Raw genomic sequence first — 25651 nt, 5'->3', positions numbered from 1 at the left:
TAGAAGAATAATTCTTGTTTTCAAAAGACGGTGAATACGATAGGGATGACATATATCGGATGGACGTTAGCTGCATGAACGCCACCCCACACGAGTTTATAATGAATTTAGGTTGCACAACCTAATGCAGGAGCATTATAAATAGTGCGCAATTCAATACGTGAGACTTTTGAAAAATAGCACTGCAGAGGTGGTGTAAAGAGTGCAGGAGAATAGATCAATAATGGGTTTGGAATGTTTTATTTTCTGGGAAAAGGCAGGACACCTTTAAGGGACGCGGGGGTGGGGAGATGACTGTGTTGGGAAACGGCTCGGTAGCGCCCCCTGTTGTCCCCGATCCGCAGCTGCCGCTATTTATTTATAATGCGAGCCGGGGACCGTGTGATTTCAATGAGCTGAGAGGTTTTTTTTTGGAGGAGGGGATTCGGGCTGCAGGCGGCCGCCGGCTTTCGGTCTCTGCCTCTCCCTCTGTCTATGTGGCCGGACTCAGCTGAAAGTAGCCTGGGGGTGCGTCGGCTGGACTTGGAGCTGGACTTGCTGCATTGAGAGACGATTAGCGGTGAGGGAGACCTCAAAGCAGCGGCGTCTGATCAAAAGCCCGGGCGCGAATACCAGGGCAGAGAGGGATTTGTGATGAGCCGGGCACTCAGCATTGATAGAGGTCTTATGCACTTTTCATGTGTGTCCTCTTTCTCCCCCCCCCCCCCCTTTTAGTGTATATTTTTTTGTAATCTCTTCGGTATTCGTTCCTGTGCATGGTAAAGAAAATGTAAATACAAAGCGTTAGATAAAGTGCAGCTAGGCTGGTTTAAAAGGTTAACCATTGATTTCCAGGTTTGCTAACCTACGGGAGACACACGGTGTAGACTTCACTTCCGCACTTGTTCCGTCTTCAAGATGCAGACTTGGCTAAAAGGCAAACGTGTCGGATACTGGCTGAGCGAGAAAAAGATCAAGAAGCTGAATTTCCAGGCCTTCGCGGACCTTTGCAGGTAAAACTGAGAATACCCACCCTCCTCCTCTTCCTTCCCCCCCGCCCTCTCTTTTTAGGAATGAATCGATTGTGGTTGGGCTGAGGGACTGGCAGCAGGAAATAGCGCTGATCTAAGACAGCAATCCATGTGCAAGCCCGCTTCACAGCGAGCAGTACACCAGCTAAAGGGGGGAGGGAGAGAGACAGAAATAAGCATTGATCTGTGCAGCACAATCACCATCACTCATTTTAGCGGTTTAAAGAGAGGGGTTATTCATGGAATTATATTAAAGAACAAGATATTTGATGATTAGATCTGTAGGCTTTGCTACTTTCTTTTTAATTTGCAGATACTTTAAGTGCATTATTCCTCCTTTCCCCCCCCCCCTCTTCTCCCTCTTCAGTCTGGTCTTTTGCAAAGTGCTGCTAATGCACGGTGGTGAAAGAGGAAGGTGGCTTTGAGGAAAGTTTAAGAATGGAGAAAGTGGTTCTGCATCTCGGACTGCACGAGGTTGCGGAGCTGAGAGTCGATTGCTTGGAGCAGCCTTCAGAGACGATAGTCGAGTACTTTTTTTTTAAATAGACTCTTAAAGTTACTGCAGGCAGGGAGCCTTGGAGATGCTGTTGGCTAGAGGCGCAGGGGTCTCCATGTCGGTTAAAGCATGTAGTATTGCTGTCTTGGACGCCGACTCTTTAAGTTACTGTTTATTGTTTTGCTGTGAATTTGGTTAATTTTTTTTGAGGGGCTGTACTGCGACAAAGCGATCTCCTCGAAATGGCTTCTTGTTTAACCTATTGTGGTTAACGCTACGTTTTCATTCATCCATTTGGAGATCATAAATAGGAGTAGGTTATTTGGCCCCTGAAGCCTCTTCAGCTATTTGATGAGATTTATTACTGATATGGCTGTGGCCTAACTTCTTTCCTGCAACCCCCGTCCGCCGCCCCCCCCCCCCCCAATCCTTGACTCTCTTGTAAATCAAAAGCTGTCTGACTCAGTCGTGATTATATTCAATGACCCAGCCTCTACTGCTCTGTGGAAGAGAATTCCAAAGACTAACTCTGAGAGAAGAATTTCCTCCTCACCCACTTCTTAAATGGGAGACCCCTTATTTTGGTTAAGGGGTTAACCTAGTTCTAGATTCACCCACAAGAAGAAACATTGTCCCAGCATCTATCCTGTGAAGACCTCTCGGAATCTTGTGTTTTAATAAGATCACCTCTTCTAAACTCCAATGAGTATAGGCTCAACTTTTCTTTTTATAAGACAACCCTTTCATCCCAGGAATTTGCCTCTGAACTATTTCTGATGTAAGTATGTCCCTCCTTAAGTAATGTGACTAAAACTATACACAGCACTTCTAGGTGTGGTCTCGCCAATGGCATGTGCAGTTGCAGCAAGACTCTCCTTTTATATTCCATTCCCCTTGTAATAAAGGACAACATTCCATTTGCCTTTCTAATTACTTGTTGTACATGTATGCTAATCTTTTGTGATTCATGTATAAGGATCCCCAGATCCCTCTGCACTGCATCATTACCTCTCCATTTAAATAATTTGTTGCTTTTCTGTTCTTCCTGCAAAAATGGACAACCTTACATTTTCCCACATTATACTCCATCTGCCAAAGCTTTGCTAATATACTTAACCTATCCATATTCCTCTGCAGATGTCTTTCTCACAACTTCCTATCTTCGTGTTGTCAGCAAATTTGGCTACAATACAGTGTCACTTCATCAAAGTCATTAATATAAATCATTAAAAGTTGAGGCTTCAGTGTTAACAGGATCCACACTGGTTGGTGGTCAAAACTAAGATTCGGAGCCTTTGCTTGCTGAGAGCTTATTGACTTTGTTCAATATTAACATTCCTCACCCTGACCCAGTGTCCTAGCTATTCCCTATTTGTGTTCAAATACCCATCACCTGTTTCCTTTAACAATGTAATTGTCAGTAACAAACCTTAACAATGTAATTGATAAGACATTGACACCCAGCACCTTATGGTAATCCACAAGTTATAGTTCACCAATCTGAAAATGACCAATTTATTTTGACAGCTGTTTCCTGTTTGTTAGCCAATCCTCTATCCATTCTGAAATATCACCCCCAACACCAAGAGTCAAATCTTGTGTGGTAACCTTTTTACGTGGCACTTTATCGAATGCCTTTTGGAAATCCAAATACACCACGCCTGTTACATTCTCCAAGAACACCAATAAATTTGTCAAAGATGGTTTCCCTTTCACAAATCCATGTTGACTCAGCCTGATTGTACTCTGATTTTCTAAGTGTCCTGCTGTTACTTCCTTAATAATGGATTCTGTCGTTTTCCCAAAATCATGTTAGATTACCTGGCCTATAGTTTCCTGCTTTCGGTCTCCCTCCTTACTTGAATGGTGTTACATTTTCCAGTCCAATGGTATCTTTACAGAATCTGGGGCATTTTAGACCATAAGACATAGGAGCAGAAATTGGGTAATTCGGCCCATCGAGTCTGCTCTGTCATTCAATCATGGTTGATAAGTTTCTCAACCCCATTCTCCCTCCTTCTCCCCGTAACCTTTGATCTCCTTACTAATCAAGAACCTATCTATCTCGGTTTTAAATACACTCAATGACCTGGCCTCCACAGCCTTCTGTGGCAATGAACTCCATAGATTCGCCACTCTCTGGCTAAAGAAGTTTCTCCTCATCTCTGTTCTAAAAGGTCTTCCCTTTACTCTGAAGCTGTGCCCTTGGGTCCTAGTCTCTCCTACTAATGGAAACATCTTCCCCATGTCCACTCTCTATCCAGGCCTTTCAGTATTCTGCAAGTTTCAATCAGATCCCCCCTCATCCTTCTAAACTCCATTGAGTATAGACCCAGAGTCCTCAAACGTTCCTCCATATGTTAAACCTTTCATTCCTGGGATCATTCTCGTGAACCTCCTCTGGACCCTCTCCAGGGCCAGCACATCCTTCCTGAGATAAGGGGCTCAAAATTGCTCTCATTATTCTAAATGTGGTCTGACCAGAGCCTTATAAAGCCTCAGCAGCACATCCCTGCTTTTATATTCTAGTCCTCTAGAAATAAATGCCAACATTGCATTTGCCTTCCTAACTACCGACTCAACCTGCAAGTTAACCTTAAGGGAACCCTGGACTAGGACTCCCAAGTCCCTTTGCACTCCACATTTCTGAATTCTCTCCCCATTTAGAAAATAGTCTATGCCTCTATTCTTCCTACCAGAGTGCATGACCTCACACTTCCCCACGTCGTATTCCATCTGCCACTTCTTTGCCCATTCTCCTAACCTGTCCAAATCCTTCTGCAGCCTCCCCGCCTCCTCAATACTACCTGTCCCTCCACCTATCTTTGTATCATCTGCAAACTTAGCCAGGATGCCCTCAGTTCCTTCATCTAGATTGAGAGATTACAACCAATGCATCCACTATCTCTGCAGCAACTTATTTTAAGACCCTATAATGCAGACTATCAAGACCAGGGGGCTTGTCAGTTTTCCTAGTACTCTTTCTCTAGTGATAATGATTCTTTAAGTTCCTCCCTACCTTTTGATTGTTGATTTTCTACTATTTTTGGGATGCTTTCTGTGTCTTCTACTGTAAAGACATTCAAAACACTTGTTCAAAATCTCTGCCATTATTAATTCCCCAGTATCACCCTCTCAAAGGGACTAACACCTACTTTAGCTACCCTCTTCCTTTTTATATACTAGTAGAAGCTTTTACTGTTTGAGTTTAAAAAAAGTATATTTGCTAATTTTCTCTCGTACTATCTCTCTCTTTTTATTTTTTGCCATCCTTTGCTGGTTTCTAAAATTGTCCTTATTTTCTGGGCTATACCAATCTTTGTAGCATTGTACATTTTTTTTCAATTTGATACCATCTTTAACTTTCTTTAGGTATGGATGGTGCATTCTTTTCATAGCATCTTTCTTTCTCAATGGAATATATCTTTGTGCATTATGAGATATCTCCTTTAAACATCTGCCACTTTCTCCACTGTCTTCCTAGTAGTTCCAAAGTATTGAATATAGGAGTCGGAATGTTATGGTGAGGTTGTGTAGGACATTGGTGAGGCCAACTTTGGAGTATTGTGTGCAGTTCTGGTCGCCTAACTACAGGAAGGATATCGGTAAGATTGAGTGCAGAGAAGATTTACTAGCATGTTGCTGGGTCTAAAAGAGTTGAGTTACAGGGAAAGATTAAATAGGTTAGGACTTTATTCCTTGGAGTGTAGAAGAATGAGGGGAGATTTGATAGAAGTTTACAAAATTGAGGGGTATAGACAGAGTAAATGCGAGTAGGCTCTTTCCACTTAGATTAGGAGAGATAAACATGAGAGGACATGGCTTTAGGGTGAAAGGGGAAAGGTTTAGGGGGGACATTAGGGGGAACTTCTTCACTCAGAATGGTGAGAGTGTGGAATGAGCTACCATCTGACGTGGTAAATGCGGACTCACTGTTAAGTTTTAAGAATAAATTGCATAGATACATGGATGGGAGCAGTCTGGAGGGTTATGGACTAGGTGTAAGTCAATGGGACTAGTGGAATAATATTTCGGCACAGACTAGAAGGGCTGAATGGCCTGTTTTCTGTGCTGTAGTGTTGTTCCTTTTAATCTATTTTCCCATTCCACTTTAGTCAACTCCATCTTCATATACCATTAACATTTTAGTTAAGTTTAGAACATTAGTCATGGACCCACGTTTCTCGCTCTAAAACTGAATGTGAAATTCTATCATGTTATGATCACTCTTGACCAGAGAATCCTTTACTATGAGGTCATTAATTAATCTTGTCTCATTACACATTACCAGTTCTAAAATAGCCTGTTCCCTGCTTGGTTTCAGAATGTTTTGTTCTTAAGAAACTGTCCTGAATACATTCTATGAGCACATCCTCTAAGCTACTTTTGCCAATTTGATTCATCCAATCTATATGAAGATTTTAATCTCCCATGAGTATTGCAGTACTTTTCTTACAAGCCCCCACTGTTTCATGATGTATACTGTAGCTACTGTTGATAGGCCAATAAACGGCTCTCACCAGTGGCTTCTTTCTTTTGCTATTTATCTCCACCAAAACTGATTCTACATTTTGATCATTTCTCATTATTGTACTGATCTCATCCTAGATGGGGTCAGCAGACATACTCTGAGGCAGATCTTCTGTATACTGCTCAGCCTGATGATGGGTTGTTTTATCGATGTGCGTATCCTGCTTTATCCTACCGGAGCTGTACACTTGGCGTAAGAATCCATGAAATCATAAATAACTCTTGAACTTCATCAGTGTTGCTTAAGTTTAAATAAAGCTACTGTAAACCTGGGTCCAATCAACCACTAGCAACTTGTATTAGTACAGCACCTTTACTGTAAAATGCCTCGCTGTTTTTTTTTTTTTTGGGAGCATTTTCAATTCCATAAAATGTTCTAATCTTTGCAGTTCATTTTATTGAGCACTTTCATGTAGATATTAGGGTATCTGTCACTCAGTCTATTTTTTAGGCTGATCATTAGGATGTGTGGCTATTGTTTTATTTGCTTCCAGCATGATACATGATGGTGCAGCTGTTATACCTGAAGTCATCATGTAGTTTTGCTCTTTTTTTCGAAGATCGTATTAGTTTATTGGATACGTAAGGAAGTTCAATACCTGGCACTGATTAAATGAATGCCAGCTAGTGAGATTTTTGAGAATAGTGGAGGGCTGTGGGGACAAAAAAGTTTCAATCCATAGAACCTAGTTTGAAGAACAGTGTATGCTAGTCAGGATATTTTGATACACAGTAACATAAATATGGGAGAGATCTCGAAGTTCTGGGTGATGTTAAGAGTGCCTGTGTTTTTTTGCCATGATGAACGCTATGATATTTAAACCATACTATAAATGATAACTAAATTTGTTATAGCCTAAGTTCGAGCAGGACGTGAAACATGGACAAAAGTCCTTATGATGATAGAGGCAAGCTAATACAGTTTGACGTTTCGAGCAAGAGCTTACCAGGTCCTGGGAAACCTTTCAGCAGGGGGCCCTTTAACCTCAAGAAAAGATGAATGAATATTCATGTCAACTGTTAAATCTGCCAGGATTTACTCTTGACAGCTGGCAATCCAGGTTTGCTACAGATCCATTAAATAAGCAAAGCTGGATATTTTTGTGAGGTGCATTGCTTGAGGCTTGAAAAACTATGGACCGGACAAAGTTGTTTCTAAGCTGTTATCTTTTTTGAGTTGGTAGGGAATTATAAAATTCCACTGCACCCTGTCAGACTGGAATAGAATCTGATTTGAATGTCTGTCAGGAAAGTAGACAAGATTTTGAGTGTAGTTTTTAAAACTACTTGTTCATGCAATGTGGGTATTGCTGGCTGGGCCAGCATTTATTGCCCATTCCTAATTGCCTTTTGAAAACTCACTTGCTTGACTATTTCAGAGGGCAGTTAAGTGTCCACTACATTGCTGTGGTCTGGAGTCACATGTAGGCCAGACCAGGTAAGGATGGCAGATTTCCTTCCGTTAAGGACGGTGGTTTCATGGTTGTCATTAGACTTTTGATTCCAGTTTCACTGTCTGTCGGGGTGGGATTCAAACCTGGGCCAGTATCTGGAGTACTAGCCCAGTGATAATACCACTACACTACTGCCTCCCCTGGGATGATGGAAACAGGGAAGCAACTCTGATTGGGGGGGTTAGCAAACCTGTATCATTTAAAAATGATGTCTACGTTGACTTCTGGTCTGTCAATGCCACAATTTTAAAATTCTCATCCTTGTCTTCAAATCCCTTCATGACCTTGCTCGCTCCCCACCTCATCTCTGTAAACTCCTTCAGCCTTGGAACACTCCAAGATCTCTACGCTCCTCTAATTCTGGTGTCTTGTGCATCCCTGATCTTGATTTCTCAACCATTGGTCATCACGCCTTCAACCAAGCTGTGGAATTCCATCCCTCAGCCACTGCACCCCTCTACCTCGTTTTCCTCTTTCAATGTGCTCCTTTAAACCTACCTCTTTAAGCAAGGTTTTGGCTATCTGCCCTAGTATCTCTTTATGTGGCTTGGTATCCTATTGTATTTCATAACTGAATGAGGTTTGGTATTTATGTTGGTTGTACCTGGGTAAAGGTTTTGGACAAGGTTCAGTATGCTCAAAAATTAAAAAAAATCTGCGCTGCAAAATCCCATTTGTTTAATAAAAATGACTCTGCAAGTCCCCCTGAGTGTGTAGATTTTGGTGTCTGTGTAACATTACTGTTTGAAACCTGTACATTATTCAGGGTGTTCTAAAATTTTGAGATGTGATGTACAGTAATTTGCTTACACAGATCTGTACATCAATTGCCACTGCAGTATGCAATGTTATAAATGTGGAGACGGATTTATTTATATATGTTACATATAAACTTTTTTATGGCTTTCAGCCAGACTTAATGGTTCAGATGTACCTGGTTTGTGGGCCATTCCACATTATAACATTTTGTTGGCACTTTGAGAGTGTGGCCATAAAGCTATGTAGAATCCACTGGGAATGCCTTTAAATTGACTGTGGGTGTTCAACATATTTGGAAGCGACACATATCAATAACAAAATAGGTTATAATTAGAGGTTCATGGGGCAGCAAATTGGTACTTGTTGCATTTTATTGCATGTGTATTTAGGGTTTGTAAAAGTTCTGAGAGCGACTGATAAGTCGCTACTAGAAGCTCAACATATGAGGTACAGAATGTTGTGTTTAGAACTGCAAGCATTTTTTTTGTAACTTCAAAACAAATTTGCCTCCCTATTATGTTCTAAAACATGCCAATTCATGCAGGGTTACACGTCATTGTACTTGAATAGGGGGAGGTGTGAGTCTAAACAATGAGCATCAGCAGGATATTTAACCAATTCTGTTTCCTTTTATCAAGGGACATTAGATAGTGATCATGAGTGGGAACATTTGTTGGTTTTTCCTTTTTCTCCCTCTCCTTGTTCTGGAGGAGTGGTGGAGGACTGAAATGCTCCCATTGTTATTCCCCAGTTGAAAGTAGTTTACACAGCCTAGATCAGGATCCAGTCATTTTGGTCCATATGGCCCATTGCCACATCAGTTAACCATCAGGGGAGCCAAAACTCATTCTCCATTAGTCATTTATAGTACAGCTTTGAGTGAGTTTGCCCTCCACGCATATAACCAGATCAGAATCTGAGGAGACCAGATGCAGATCAATTCCACTAGAGTAGTGAAATCTTGTTCCATCCATTTCAGATGGCGAGAGCAAAAAAGCAAGATACAAACAGTGACATAACTTTAACTTGTTTGAATTTTTAAAAAAAATTATTTTTGTATAGTGCCTTTCATACTGAGTTTAGCCCAAAATGCCTTACAGCCAATTACTTTTGAAGTTGTGTCACTGTTGCATGGGCAAGAGCAGTCAAAAGCCCCACAAACAGCAAATTTCTTTTTGTTTATAGGACATGGGCAATACTGACAAGGTGGTAGGTGTTTGGCTCCCTGATTGACCTAATGTGGTTAACAATCAGACGTAGAGTGTATTACTGAGGGAGGTTAGGTTTCTATGATCCAGAAAGTTTTTTTCATTTTTGATTTTGGTTTTTTCCCCAGATTTAGTGAATTCCATCTAACACCTTGCCATGGTGGATTTTGAATCCATGACTTCTGGGTTGCTAACCAAGTATCATTAAATCACCAAGCTATTGTATCCGATAAATTAATCAGCTTGGTTGGTGTTGATTGATGGATAAATGTAGTCCAGCATACAGCTTTTCTTCACATAGTACCATGGGATCTTTCACGTCCATATGAACAGGCAAACAATGCTTCAACTGAACTCGTCACTGAAGTATCAGCTTCCATTACGTGCTCTAGACCTGCAACCTATAAGCTTGGGACTTGGAGATAGCTTATTTCATTTGAAGTACTCCTAACAGTTGGAAAGAGCATTAGATGTGGAAGTATTTTTCATTCTTTTGCTTGTCTCCTGTGGTTCATGTGATGACCCATGTGCCTTTGGGGGGAAAAATGTTTTATGTTAGGGTTGATGGTCTCTTTTTAAGAACCACGTTTCTATGGAAAGTGATTTCTTGTTTAAAAAAAATAAACTTTTTCTTCCAGGAACTGATCATGTGATCAAACTGCCTGGGAGATAAATAATAGATTAAAAAGGTCGTCAAGAAGTTAATTACAGTGGGGTTAGATTCCTGGATGTGGTTCTGTTTTCAAGCAGTTGAGTTTAGAACAAGCTGGCTGCAGAAAATATCAATTTCAAACACAATTCAGTTGAATTTTGTGCTGGCTAAATGGGTTTAAAAGCCTTGATAACTGAGGGACTCTACTAACAGTGAGTTGGATTCCTGGAATAGCCAAGCTGAGATGAGAGAGTTCCTAGATTCAAGATTCCAGAGTTAAAGAACATCAGAACCAGGAGAGTTCTGACCTGAGGTGGCTGCACATAAGATGTTAGTGATGCCTGTGTTGAATTAGGAGTCTACAACTGTGGGACAGTTAGAGGAGATTTGAAGGGAAAACCTTGCTGGAAGCGAGTGGAAGGCCCAGGATATCTCGACCCTTACACAAATCTTTGAATGTTTGAAACAGTACTCAGACAAAACAATTAATTTTCCAATTTCTGATAAGTATCTGACTTGAGTTTTTGGGGTGTAAGTCAAATGAGGGTAGAAGGAAATTTGAGTTAAGTTCAGCTTAGAGTATAAGTAACTATATTCATTGTACTTTTAATCTTATTAAAGTAACAGACTAGGTGAGGTAGAGTGTAGTTACTAGTGTTTATGTCCTTTGATTTTTCTACAGTAAAATTCTTTTTTACTTTAAAACAAAAAATGAAGCCATAAGGTTCATGAAGTATATACAGTATTTACTTATGTAAAAGTCAACTTTCTAAGACTAAATTATTAGCCCAAAAGGGGCATCATCTTTTACAGGAGTAATAGTTTCAATTGGTTGAAATCTGCCTGTCTTCCTATGGCAGAGTTGCCAGGTTGGAGACTGTTCCTGCCAACCCCACCCCAAAAAGTAGCACTAAAGGAGCTGCAAAGTATTTTCACCGCATGTTGACATGCGCAGACATGAGCTGAACAAGCGCCTTCAATAGTGTGCTATTCTGTGACTCTATCAGCGAGTAGGTTTGCACCAGGGTGAGTTTGACTTTGGGGATGGGTGGGTGGCCAGTACAAAAGAGTTGGATTTTGTTTTGGCTAAAAGTTGGGGGTGGAGGCACTCGCACATGAGATCAACCATTACTTGAGTATCTGGGTTTTTGGATTTCAAAAAATAATAAAAACTGGCTTGTACTGAGATCGTAACACGGAACAGGCCAATAAAATGGATAAGATCAGATCTCTGTTTTTTTCCGAATGGATCTTTAAATGAGCAGTGGGAAGTGGAAATGAGGAGTGACCTTGCATTTTTGTGTTCTTCCTTGGAGAATACATTGGGCAGGATCTGAAGTTCAGCCCTTCTCTTGTGTTGGTCTGCTTGCATCATAAAGTTTTGTTGCACCATAATGCAAATATGTTGACCCACATAAGTGGGTTGGCATGTTTAACAGTCCAGTGGAGGCAGTTGTTCTGACCACAGAAGCCTGAGAAAACGTTTTTTTTTTTATGTGCAATTTATGGCTGTCATTGTCATTTTGAGTGCTAGTGTTAATCAGTCATTCACAGCATTCTCCTGGGATAAAATTGCTTCTAGATTGCAGAGGGTGTAGCTAACAAATTGCTGAAAGATATCAATAAATTAGATGGCGATGAATGTCAATTACTTCCCATGTTATGGGGTATTTATTTCTTTTTCATGTAAGTAGAAAAGGATTTCTCTGACAGATAAGGTTACAAAACTCTATCTTTTAATTTGGGGAATTTTGATGTTGACAATGAGAAAGAAATCCTCCAATTGGTCCACGGTTCTTCTCCGAGTCTTTAGCCATCAAACCCCTGTGCTCTGGAACTCCCTTCCTAAAATCTTGCTGTCACGTTTCTTTCTACTACTTTCAAAAACCTTGATCACCTTTCCTAACTCCTTATGAATAACCATTTCAAACACTTTCTATCTTTCTGTGGCATGCTTGTTGTATAACTGTAAGCTGTTTCACATTTCCTGGCAATCCCACTTTGCAAAATTCTCAGCTTCAAACTGGACCCCCCCCCACCCCACCCCACTGGCAGACCACTGTTGGGATGTCTTAATACCAGTCACTTACTCAGCTATTAAGACTCTTGGCTCTATTTGTGCTAGTTTGAGCATAGATTTTGTAGAGTTATCTGCACATTCTGCTAATGTTAAAATTCTGCTTTTGCACTTTTTAACCTTATCTAAGCAGACTGGCACAGTTGCTGTTGAACACATGCTTCTTAGTTCCATTTGCACCTTCATTATAAGCCAGTTGTAAAGTGCTCTATGAAAAGATGTTGAAAGCTGAAGTATGCAATAGCTGCTGGAATGCTGCAAAAGATGAGGCTGAAACATTTCCACCCATCTTCAGCTAGAAATGCTGAGTGGATGATCCATCTTGGCCTCTTCCTGATGTCCCTTGTAACACAGGTGCCAACCTTTAGCCAATTCAATTCATTCCACGTGATATCAAAATGCTGAAGGCACTGGATACCACAAAGGCTTTGGGCCTTGACAACATTCCAGCGATAGTCCTGAAGACTTGTGTTCCAGAACTAGCTGCACCCCAGGCAAGCTATTCCAGTACAGCTACAGCACTGGCATCTGCCTGACCAATATAGAAAACTGCCCAGGTGTGTCCTGTACACACACAGCAGGATAAATCCAATCTGGTCGATTGCATCCAATTAAGTCTACTCTTGATTGTCAGCAAAATGATGGAAGAGTTTGTCAACAGTGCTGTCAAGCAGTCAGAAATAACCTGCTCACTGACGCTTAGTTTGGGTTCTGCCAGGCCAGTCACTCCTGACCTCATTGCAGCCTTAGTTCAAACATGAACAAAAGAGCTGAACTCCAGAGGTGAGGTGAGAGTGACTGTCCTTGACATCAAGGAACCCTAGCAAAACTGGAGTTGATGGGAATCAGGGGAAAACTCTCCACTGATTTGAGTCATACCCAGCACAAAGGAAGATGGTTGTGGCTGTTGGAGGTCAAATCATTTTAGTCCTATGACATCACTGCAGGAGTTCCTCAGGGTAGTGTCCAAGGCCTGGCCATCTTCATCTGCCTTCCATCATAAGGTCAGAAGTGGGGATGTTCACTGATGATTGCAATAGTCAGCACCATTCGCAATTCCTTAAACACAGGCATTTCATGTCCATATGCAGCAAGACCTAGACAACATTCAAGCTTGAGCTGATAAGTGGCATGTTACATTTGTGTCACCCAAGTGCAAGACAATGACCATCTCCAACAAAGAATCTAACCATCTCCCTTTGACGTTCAGTTGCATTGCCAACACTGAATCCCCCACTATCAGCATTTTGGGGGTTACCATTGACCAGAAACTATATGGCTGGCCCAGTTCAAATAATTTAGCTACAACAGCAGGTCAGAGGCTGGGAATTCTGTGCTGAGTAACTCGCCTCCTGACACTCCAAAACCTGTCCCACCACTTATAAGGCACAAATCAGGAATGTGATGGAATTCTCTCCATGTGCCTGGATGAGTGCAGCTCTAACAACACTTGAGCTTGACACCATCCAGGGCAAAGTAGCCAATTGATTGGCACCCACTACCTTCGACACTCACTCCCTCAATTAACAGTGAACAGTGGCAGCAGTGGTCTGAATGCTAACAGTTGAGGAAGGCCAGTGAGTTCCTAACACTCAGTTGTATCATCCAATTGGTTCTTCAATGGTTATGGGCTTTTTTGCCTCTTTCTCTATTTGGGGAGCAATGAGTGGCATCCCTGCTTCTGATCCAGAAGGTTCAGGTTCGAGTCCCACCACAAGACTTGATGGCTAAGGAAGGTGAGTTCATAACACAGTCAAACAGGTTGAGGATCAATCTGCAAATCCTTCCAAAATGTGCCAATGGCAGGTGGTAAGAAGGGGGAGAGATCCCTGGTCAGCTATGTGGTGAAAAGAAAGTTGGAGCTGCTGCCATCACTATCCATAGATCTAGACTTCAACATGCATGTAAAAGTACACGTTGACTCAGAAACTGACTCCCTAAATGAACTGTAACAGACTGCAAGTTTACATGGCAGTTTATTCCACACATTGCTCACTCTGTTTAAAGAACTTTCTGGCACCAATCTTAATAGTAACTTTCACTTGTTTGAACCTGAGACCCCTTGTTCTGCTTCCACACTTTAATTTGAAGTAACGTTTTGGGATCATTTTTTTCCATGCACTTAACAATCTTATTTACTGTGAAAGATCAATGCTCAGATGCCTGATTCAGACTCCCATACTTTGGCAAGATTTTGTTGCTGTCCAATGCACGGTTTATGAAATACAGTGCTTTGTAGGAACACATGAGAATGCCAGACTGGAAAAGACCATCTGTTTAATCAAGTCTGCCCCCCACACTGCAATGCCTCAGTCATCAAGGTTGTATTCCCTGCCACCAGCAGGCTTGTAATTGAGGAGCAGGCTGGGGAAGATAAACATTTTTTAAAAAATCAATTAGGGGAAAAAGTCCTGGTATTGGTTAGGTGATCAAAACTAGCCCAGGAGATGGCATTGATTACTTTCTCCTACCTTTTTATAAGATGTGATTCTGTCTCAATCTGGAATCATTCCATTTTATTTTGGAAAAACTGTGGACAAGCTAGCAACTTTGTTCCAAGTTTTCTGTGCTTGTGGACGTAATTGCATTAGAAGCAGTTTAGAGAAGGTTCACTCAACTCATTCCAAGGATGGAGGGCTTATTCTATGAAGAAACGTTGAAAGGTTGGTTCTATAGCATTGGAGTTTATAATGAGGGGTGATATTATTGAAATGTATAAGATCCTGATGGAACTTGATAGGGTGGTTACCGGGAGGATGTTTCCTCTTGTAGGGGAAAATAGAACTAGTTTAAGAATAAGAGGAGTCCCTTTCAAGATGGAGATGAGAATTTTTTTTGAGGAACTCTCTTCCCAAGAAAGCAGTGAAGATTGAGTCATTGAATTTATTCAAGGCTGGTTTAGGTAGATTTTTGATAGACAAGGGAGGAGTCGAGGGTTATGGTAGGGGGCAGGCAGGAAAGTGGGGTTAAAACCACAACCTGATCAGTCATGACCTTATTGAATGGTAGAGCAGGTTCAAAAGGGTCGAATGGCCTGCCCCTGTTCCTAAGTCCAATGTTACCATCCTCTGGCAATATAAGTATTATCTTAACATCTAACACCTAAGCTGGTTCTAGACTTGTATAACTTATATTGTGGAAGATCAGGTGTTATGCATATATCAGTAGGGACACACTATACCTTATGTTACATTGCCTTAAAGTCTATGCATCTCTAATGTGAACAGGCCCTGCTTTTTAAGCCTACTTGACTTGCAAAGATTGTTTAAACTTAGTTTTTGTTGATATTCTTCTCCGACCTAGTTCTTCACACTGAGAGGACCAAAACTGGATACAGTATTCTAAATCTGATCTAACCAAGGCCTTGTACAAAGAGACTAAGTCACGCCATCTTGTATATTGAATAGTTCTGTCAGTACAACCTCACAGCTTTATTCTAGGAGTCCAGATATCATTCTAGTAAACCTCTGCTGAGCTCTCTTCAACACCAATATACCTTTCCTAAGGTGGTGCCCAGAACTGCTCACAGCACTCCATGTGGTCTAACCAGTGATTTGTATAGCTGGTAGCATGACCTGTAAAGATCAGCATTCCATTAGCTCTTTTGATTATTTTCTGTACATGTTCATGATATTTTGCTGGACCTCCCACGCCAAGTCTTTGGGCCATCACTGTTTCTACCTTTTCACCAATATGATTAGATTTGAGAGACAATTTGATGTGTTTCTTGGATGCAAAGGAATTGAGGAAAATGGCCAGAAAGCAGGTTGGTGCCATTGATCTGTGGAAAAAAATAAGAGCTTTTTGGGCCTAATGACGTTTCTTGTTTTCTGTTCCTAAATATTAATGTTTTATTCATCCTTGAAGGTCGAGACCTATGCAGGGGTTCAGTTCTTCAGGTACCAGTAGTCCTATGGGACTTCTGCTTTGGGCAATAAAAATTGATGATGAACTATTAAGCTCTATTAACTACTATTAACAGGGTGGGTGGTGGGTAAGTGGTATTGTCACTGGACTCGAGATCCAGAGTAATACTCTAGGGACCTGGGTTCGAATCTTATTCGAAATCAGATGGTGAAATTCTGTAAATATTTGGAATAAAAGTATAATGCTATTGTTGTTTAAAAACCCATCTGGTTCACTAATGCCTTTTAGGGAAGGAAATCTGCTGTCCTTACCTGGCCTAGCATACACGTGACTCCAGAACCATGGCAATGTGGTTGACCCTTAAAAATGCCCTCTGAACATGCTGGCCCACATCCCATGAACAAATTTTTAAAAAAAATTGGAGATGACTGATACAGCTTGAGCCTTTTTCCCATACAATGCTGGCAATTGTTTGCAAAGATCAGGACTGTGAATCCATGCCATTTAGTTTTCCCCTCAGAAAATCCGCAATCGCTTTACCCTGGTTGAAAAGAACTAACTTGCTGTTGACTAGCGATGGAGCCTGGGTGCATAATAATAGTCTGGATGGTTCAATGCTTTTGCACTGGATAAAAAGAATGAGTATTTTTCTCTTTCAATCTTTTGGATATAGAACCATAAAATGTGGGAAGATCTTTTGTCCGAATCGGCTGCTGGAGTAAAAGAAGGAAAAGCTGCATGCTTCTTAGGATTGTCACTGCATTTCTTTCATTTGATTTTGAACTGCATAAAACAAACAGGGTTTAAGCTATGGGTGAAGCACGTGGTGGGACCATGGCTGAGAAGAGTGGCTCAATGTCAGTAACACACCATCTTAATTGTTATAGAACAGAAGACTCTTGGTTTCAAACCAAAGTACTGGAACCAATTGGCATAATGTGGATTTTGTATCCATTTACAGTAGTGATTTTGTGTGCTTGCTGTCTGCTTTTGCTACACTTGGGAAGCCCTGATTGAGGGCATTATAAACTGTGGCTTGCAAGATGAGATTTTGGGGACTCGAGCTGTGTGGCAGCATAGGTCTGAGTGCTAACGGCTATGAGGCTTCTTTAAATCTGTTTTTTAATGGTGGGTGTGGCCTAGTGGACAGACCTTTGCTGCTGCAAAAGCTTTTTTCTTTTGAAAGTTTTTTTTTGCAGTTTAAACACTTCCCACTACATTCAACCTCACCACCACCACCCCCACCCACCCACCCACCCAATGCTCTCAGCATCTGGAGCCACAAACCTTCCAACCCCCTGCTGAACAATGTTCGAATCCCCCAGTTTTTCACACTGGCCTTGTGTGAAGTCTGGGGCATTAAAATGAAGTCATACCAGGAAAAAGTTTTGGAACCATGGCCCTTGATCTTACAGAATCCTGAGTAGGAAAGTTCAGATTTCTCAGGTGAATTTCACCCTTTTAATAGTTTGTTCCAATTGTAGTTAACAAAGAGTTGCGAGTGGAACCAAAATTGCAAACCTCACAACAGAATTGCTTGTGTTGGCAGTCGCAAGTTTTGAAAGGTAAGATTTTGGCATCTGGTTCACCCATGGAAATCTTCAAGACCATTGACCCTGATTCCATTTCCCAGCCACGTTGGTGAGCACAAGACGTTGAATGTTTTTTATTTTGAGTGGTTGTGCATTTATTCGCCCTATTATGACCTGAAATAGGCCAATGCTTTGGCAACATCTGCAAAACAAAAATAATTCAAGTCTTTTGATTCTAGCTGTCCAGTTATGTTTATTGAAAATCTTGGTTCTTGTGGTTTGTGGAGTAGAGTTTGAGAAAAATTCATTGGTGCCGGGAAATAGAAACTCTGATCCGCAAGTTTTGTGGGTCAATTTTTTTTTACATCTTGCATTTTTGAAATTGTATATTTTTGCAATATTGTGCAAGGGCTGCTTTTCTCTAATTATTCTATCCTTTTCTCTTCTAGGAAAAGAGGCATAGACGTTGTACAGGTGAGTCACATTACCTTCATTCTAGGTGCTAATACTTGTTTGATCTGTTGGTTTATGCTCGGATAAAGTTGTGGGTCAGTTTTATGAACGGATGCATCAAGGGCAAACTGTATAGACTTCTGTTTCACAAAGGCGATTGTGAATTACTTTGTCTCACCCTTTTTTAATAAGGTCAGAATCCTGTTGATGTGATGGAAATGTCATGGGAGCAAGAACATCAGTCGTCTTCTGATCTGCTAAATGGTTGATTTCTCGTGCACTAGGTGGAGGAATCTCCAGTTTAGCGTGTGAACGAATAAACATGGTCCTATAGAGGAACCCATATGGCCCAAGTCAAGTAACACCCACCCCCCCCCCCCCCCACCACACACACACACACACACACACACACACACACACACACACACACACACACACACACACACACACACACACACACACCTAAAAGCATTGTAAATGCTGTTAGATTGGCAGTTATTTAGGAGTTAATAGTAACTGAATGAATAAAAGGATTGCGAACTCCATTTTTATGTGATTAAAGTGGCCTCTGTGTTACTTGGTGGGAGGAGGAGGAGCAGGAGGAAGTATTCTCCTTAATTTCATATCTTCAATGACAGGATCATTTATTTTGTGCTTGTTACTATTTATATAAATAGTAGAAAATTCCATTAAATCCTTAGGGTTTAGGCTTAGTTGAAAAGGTTGAAGTGGAAGTATTTTAAACTGTCGTTTCTGCTTGGAATGTTAAATTACCATCGCTATGCCAGATCTGGACTTCAGATTTATGAAAGCATAAATGTGCATTTGGTATAAAACCAATATTATCACTGGTTGCAAATGAATACCTTCCACATGCCTAGATTACATTAGTGATTATATTTCAAAAGTATTCAATTGGCTCTAACATGCTTTGGGATGTCCTGATGTTGTGAAAGGTGCTATATAAATGCACGTCTTTCTTCTTTCATGCCTACTGATATGGAGACCTACTTGGCATGCCAGCGTTTGCTGACACAATGGGGACATCTTAACTCCCAAAAGTGGTTGGGTTTGGGTCAGGTGGGATGTAAAAAGTTTAAAATCTCAAACCCAAGCCCAACCTGCCTCATTCACAAATTGACAGAATTGTTACAGCACAGAAGGAGGCCATTTAGCCCATTGTGTCTGCACCGGCTCTCCGAATGAGCTCCTCAAACCTGGTGCTATTCTCTTGCCTTCTCTCCCTAACCCTGAAGATTGTTTCTTTTTACATAACAGTCTAATTCCCTCTTGAATGCCTTGTTTGAACCTGCCTCCGCCTCTGCATTCCAGACTCTAAACGCTTGCTGTGTGAAAAAGTTTTTTCTCATATTGCTTTTGCTTCTTTTGCCAATCATTTTTAAATTGAATGAGCCCCCTCGTTCACGAGTAGACACAGTTTCTCCTGATCTAAAACAAAAACAGAATTACCTGGAAAAACTCAGCAGGTCTGGCAGCATCGGCGGAGAAGAAAAGAGTTGACGTTTCGAGTCCTCATGACCCTTCGACAGAACTTGAGTTCGAGTCCAAGAAAGAGCTGAAATATAAGCTGGTTTAAGGTGTGTGTGTGGGGGGCGGAGAGATAGAGAGACAGAGGTGGAGGGGGGTGGTGTGGTTGTAGGGACAAACAAGCAGTGATAGAAGCAGATCATCAAAAGATGTCAACGACAATAGTACAATAGAACACATAGGTGTTAAAGTTGGTGATATTATCTAAACGAATGTGCTAATTAAGAATGGATGGTAGGGCACTCAAGGTATAGCTCTAGTGGGGTTTTTTTTTTAAATAATGGAAATAGGTGGGAAAAGGAAAATCTATATAATTTATTGGAAAAAAAAAGGAAGGGGGAAACAGAGGGTGGGGATGGGGGAGGGAGCTCACGACCTAAAGTTGTTGAATTCAATATTCAGTCCGGAAGGCTGTAAAGTGCCTAGTCGGAAGATGAGGTGTTGTTCCTCCAGTTTGCGTTGGGCTTCACTGGAACAATGCAGCAAGCCAAGGACAGACATGTGGGCAAGAGAGCAGGGTGGAGTGTTAAAATGGCAAGCGACAGGGAGGTTTGGGTCATTCTTGCAGACAGACCGCAGGTGTTCTGCAAAGCGGTTGCCCAGTTTACGTTTGGTCTCTCCAATGTAGAGGAGACCACATTGGGAGCAACGAATGCAGTAGACTAAGTTGGGGGAAATGCAAGTGAAATGCTGCTTCACTTGAAAGGAGTGTTTGGGTCCTTGGATGGTGAGGAGAGAGGAAGTGAAGGGGCAGGTGTTGCATCTTTTGCATGGGCATGGGGTTGTGCCATAGGAGGGGGTTGAGGAGTAGGGGGTGATGGAGGAGTGGACCAGGGTGTCCCGGAGGGAGCGATCCCTACGGAATGCCGATAAGGGGGGTGAAGGGAAGATGTGTTTGGTGGTGGCATCATGCTGGAGTTGGCGGAAATGGCGGAGGATGATCCTTTGAATGCGGAGGCTGGTGGGGTGATAAGTGAGGACAAGGGGGACCCTATCATGTTTCTGGGAGGGAGGAGAAGGCGTGAGGGCGGATGCACGGGAGATGGGCCAGACACGGTTGAGGGCCCTGTCAACGACCGTGGGTGGAAAACCTCGGTTAAGGAAGAAGGAGGACATGTCAGAGGAACTGTTTTTGAATGTAGCATCATCGGAACAGATGCGACGGAGGTGAAGGAACTGAGAGAACGGGATGGAGTCCTTACAGGAAGCGGGGTGTGAGGAGCTGTAGTCGAGATAGCTGTGGGAGTCGGTGGGTTTGTAATGGATATTGGTGGACAGTCGTGGGAGTCGGTGGGTTTGTAATGGATATTGGTGGACAGTCTATCACCAGAGATTGAGACAGAGAGGTCAAGGAAGGGAAGTGTCAGAGATGGACCACGTGAAAATGATGGAGGGGTGGAGATTGGAAGCAAAATTAATAAATTTTTCCAAGTCCTGACGAGAGCATGAAGCGACACCGAAGTAATCATCGATGTACCCCCATGCCCACGCAAAAGATGCAACACCTGCCCCTTCACTTCCTCTCTCCTCACCGTCCAAGGACCCAAACACTCCTTTCAAGTGAAGGTGGACGGTGAGGAGAGAGGAAGTTATGGCACAACCCCATGCCCACGCAAAAGATGCAACACCTGCCCCTTCACTTCCTCTCTCCTCATCGTCCAAGGACCCAAACACTCCTTTCAAGTGAAGCAGCATTTCACTTGCATTTCCCCCAACTTAGTCTACTGCATTCGTTGCTCCCAATGTGGTCTCCTCTACATTGGAGAGACCAAACGTAAACTGGGCAACCGCTTTGCAGAACACCTGCGGTCTGTCCGCAAGAATGACCCAAACCTCCCTGTCGCTTGCCATTTTAACACTCCACCCTGCTCTCTTGCCCACATGTCTGTCCTTGGCTTGCTGCATTGTTCCAGTGAAGCCCAACGCAAACTGGAGGAACAACACCTCATCTTGCGACTAGGGACTTTACAGCCTTCCGGACTGAATATTGAATTCAACAACTTTAGGTCGTGAGCTCCATCCCCACCCCCTTTCTGTTTTCCCCCTTCCTTTTTTTTTCAATAAATTATATAGATTTTCCTTTTCCCACCTATTTCCATTATATAAAAAAAAAACCCACTAGAGCTATACCTTGAGTGCCCTACCATCCATTCTTAATTAGCACATTCGTTTAGATAATATCACCAACTTTAACTTTAACACCTATGTGTTCTATTGTACTATTGTCGTTGACATCTTTTGATGATCTGCTTCTATCACTGCTTGTTTGTCCCTACAACCACACCACCCCCCTCCACCTCTCTGTCTCTCTATCTCTCCGCCCCCCACACACACACCTTAAACCAGCTTATATTTCAGCTCTTTCTTGGACTCGAACTCAAGTTCTGTCGAAGGGTCATGAGGACTCGAAACGTCAACTCTTTTCTTCTCCGCCGATGCTGCCAGACCTGCTGAGTTTTTCCAGGTAATTCTGTTTTTGTTTTGGATTTCCAGCATCCGCAGTTTTTTTTGTTTTTTTTTTTCTCCTTATCTACCCTGTCCAGATTCCTCCATAATTTTGAATACCTCTATCTCTCAATCTCCTTTTTGTCTCAGGAAAAGAGTCCCAACTTCTTCAACCTTACTTCATAACTGAAGTTCCTCTTCACTGGAACCATTCTTGTAAACCTCTTCTGCACTTTCCCCAATGCCTTTACATCCTTCCTAAAATGTGGCACCCAGAAACTTTCTCAGTGCTCCAGCTGAGATCTAACTAGTGTCTTATACACGATCACTTCTAGTTTTAAAGGGGATCAGTCTGTTTTCAAATATTTTAATGAGGTTGCATGCCTCTGATTTAACTCTTTCAAATTTTACGCTGACCAGTTCGTTTTCCCAGCATTGCTTATGGGCAAGAAGGGGCAGGAGTGCTGTTCTCCCAGCTGACCAGGCTATCTGCAGACAACTTCTTTGATTAATCACCCCCGCCACAAGTTAGTGTTTTCCCCCTTGCTGGCCTTTTTAGATCCCCTCACCTATATCCCTCTCCCCAGCCTCCAACCCGCCCTTCCTGCTCTTTGCTCTATAGCTGCCATCTGGTGTCAAAGACCCACCTGTGCAGCAGCCACCCAGTCTCTCAATCTGGGTAATGTTAATCTGGTCCTGCTGTTAAATTGTGCAGCTCTGCCACTGAGTGAGTCCTCTAAACTACTGCTGCTAATGGAAATTATTCCAACCACTGCAATATGTTGGTGGGAGTTTCCATGAGAACAGATATTCTCACCTATGGTATGCAGTGGCTAGAACCGTTGCACTAGGACTTTAGGAGGGGCAAAGGGTAGAGGGTCAGGGAGAAGTACAAAGCAATGAACAGGAAAGGGCAGAGCAGCAGTTGAGGAGGGAAAAGGGAGAAGTGTTTCAAGACGGTTTGTTTTCTGGTGTTATGTCGGCTTTTGCTAGTTTTCTGTTTGTAATGTATACACCATAATTCAACAGTGTCCTTTTATATCCTGCCAGCTACAAGATTTATAGAATTTATGGAAGAAACAATTTGATTCCTTTGTTTCCATTGCCTGGCCAAGCATTTTGACTACATCATTTAGAGTTTTGAGGAATGTGGTGCTTCCACTTTGAATTGGGGTAATGTGCTAGATTTGTGAAATGGGACATCCCCTGCATAGCACTGATTCACTGGGGTTTGATTTCTTTTCATATGCTTCTATAGTAAAATGTCATTAAACTGGGGAGTTTGAGACAAGCAATCAATTGTGAGACTTGGCTCTTTTTGCTTGCAGATATGAAAGAAAAGGAATGGGTTGCTGCCACATTATTGTATTATTGGCTCAAAGCTGTTAAAATGCATTGAGTTAGTTTAAAGTGGAGTAGCTGATATGTGGAGAGACATAGCAGTCAGTTTGGTCATAGCAAGACTGAGCAAACAACAATGCGATGAATGAGCGGTTCCTGTGGCTTTTATTTTCTGGTGCTGTTTGTTAGTAAGGGAAGAATGTTGGTGAGGAAATGCAAGAGCCTCTTTCTAGTAGGTCCATGAAGGTATTTATCACTTGCCAGAGCAGGCAGCCATGGCCTTGATTTAATATCTTATTCAAGGATCAACAGTTAAGTTGCTGACTCACAAAGGAGTGATCTGACCTTTTTCGTTAGCCCTTTGTAACAGAAAGCAAGCCTTGAGCAGATATTGCTCACTCCCTTCCTCCTATTTGGCTCCATTACTGAGGGAGTTACTACATTCTCACCTTGTAAAATGGGATGTTAAAGCTCAGTGACACCCATTATTTGCTGGCCTTACTAGCTTTTCAAGATGGGCCATGAGTTTATTGAGTATCCTGTCAATAACCTGCTGTCAAATGCAATGAAAATGAAAATTTGCATTTATCAAAGGATCATGGGATGCCATTGTACCTGTGACAGATCTCCAGAGCTATCTCATTAATCGGACTACCCCACCCCTTCCCCATAGTGCCTTTCACAACTGTTGGATGTCCCAAAGCATGTTACAGTCAATTGAGTACTTTTTTGAAGACCTATTTAATGCTATAATTTAGAAAACGGACAACCAGTTTGCACAAAACAAGCTCCCACATACAACAATATGATGATGACCAGATAATTTCTTTTTAATAAGTTGGCTTAGGGATAAATATTGGCCAGGATACTGGGGATAACTACAATATTCTTCAGAACAGTGCCATGGAATCTTTTATATCTGCCTATGAGAGCACACAGGGTCTTGATTTAACCTCTCACCTGAAAGGCAGCACTCACTCAGTACTGACTAAGGTTTTTTTTGTGTGCCTAAGTCCTGGAGTGAGACTTGAACCCACAAGCTCCTGCCTCGCAGATGAGTGCGACCAACTGAGCCACAGGTGCTGCAGTTACATTAGTAATATTAGATGGTCAATTTGTTTTTCTGCTGCCTTGTGTTTGTGCATCGTGGCTGGGAGTATTGATGGGAGGCCTGTTCTTGGTTCGTTTCAAGGGATGGCAGAGCAGTGTAGTTTAACTCTCCTTTTATTGTGCAGGCTGGGAGAGGTTCCCTGCTGCAGTTTGGTGGGCAGGGATGGCCTCAAAAAAAAAAAGAGGGGAAAAAAAATAATGATAGAGCATGGTAATGGGTGCATTTGAAAATACATTGTGATACTAAAAGGCTTTGATTCCATACTCCCTGTGCCCATGTCTAGGATCTCAGTAACTATCTGCATCATTAGCCATACACTGGTAATGTTGTTAACGCAGTCATTGAGGCTTCATGTTTGGTGAGTACATCGGCTACCTAGTTATGTTCGTGCAGCTGCTTTATCTGCACATCGGTACGTTTTTAAAGGGGAAGGTGGAGTAAGCACACATCAATGTTTACGCCACAACAAGGTACCTACTTCTTGGGGATAGAGGCAACTTTCTTTGCTTCATGATCTTTTGTCATTCATTTGCACTTAGGGGTGCAGCTGCCAGAGTCAATTACATTACAATTTAACTCATTTTGTGGTTTATTGTCTAGCTAAGATGCTTTACAATATGCCCAAGACCTGGAGAGTGTGCGAGCTAGTAGGCTGTCTTTTCCATTGAATAGTTCCAGGCTACTCTGTGGAAATGCTTGGTGCACTGAAGAGCCAGAAGGGGAAGCTGTGCCTGCTTGTAATTGTCCAAATGGCAATTCTTAGGGAACCTCATTATCTGCCTGACACGAGCTGCAAAGCATGTTTTTGCTGTCTGCTGTAGTACATGGAAGAATATTTTTGTGGGTGTGTATTTCGTGATGTATCTTTGAGACTGTTAAACTTTGACAAAGAGTTCGATAATAGCACCCCTGCACTGTTACTTTTTTTGAAGTCTGACAAATCTGCTCTGTATTTCCAGCATTTCCTGTTTTTTTTTATTTCAAGTTTCTGTAGCTCTCTTACAGTCCAAAAGAATGGAGAGAGAGAGAATCTTTCTCCACACTTCAGTTACAGTCACCCACTTCTTGTGTTACTGCCTTCACAGGGATAATATTTGTCATTCACCTGTTTTCACTACTTGCTTCCCAGGTTTTCAAAAAGCCTTTTTTACCTGCCAGACTCTCAATC

At 42.0% G+C, this 25651-nt stretch overlaps 1 protein-coding gene across 2 annotated transcripts in view; it reads left to right on the top strand.

Moving 5' to 3' along the window:
* Positions 1 to 391: 391 nt before the first annotated feature.
* The window catches only part of LOC121292530 (inositol-tetrakisphosphate 1-kinase-like), a 214734-nt gene continuing 189474 nt past the window's right edge, over positions 392 to 25651 (top strand). Inside the window, exons 1-3 of one of the 2 annotated variants that reach the window (XM_041214623.1) lie at positions 392 to 661; positions 835 to 992; positions 18035 to 18059. In XM_041214623.1, coding sequence (XP_041070557.1) covers positions 898 to 992; positions 18035 to 18059 — 120 coding nt within the window. In that variant the 5' untranslated portion in view covers positions 392 to 661; positions 835 to 897. The remainder of the gene's footprint in view (positions 662 to 834; positions 993 to 18034; positions 18060 to 25651) is intronic. The other variant, XM_041214624.1, reaches the window with a different exon arrangement.

This window comes from Carcharodon carcharias, chromosome 20, assembly GCF_017639515.1.
Source record: "Carcharodon carcharias isolate sCarCar2 chromosome 20, sCarCar2.pri, whole genome shotgun sequence".
Classification (NCBI taxonomy): Eukaryota; Metazoa; Chordata; class Chondrichthyes; order Lamniformes; family Lamnidae; genus Carcharodon; species Carcharodon carcharias.
This window is presented reverse-complemented; position numbering and strand designations above follow the sequence as displayed.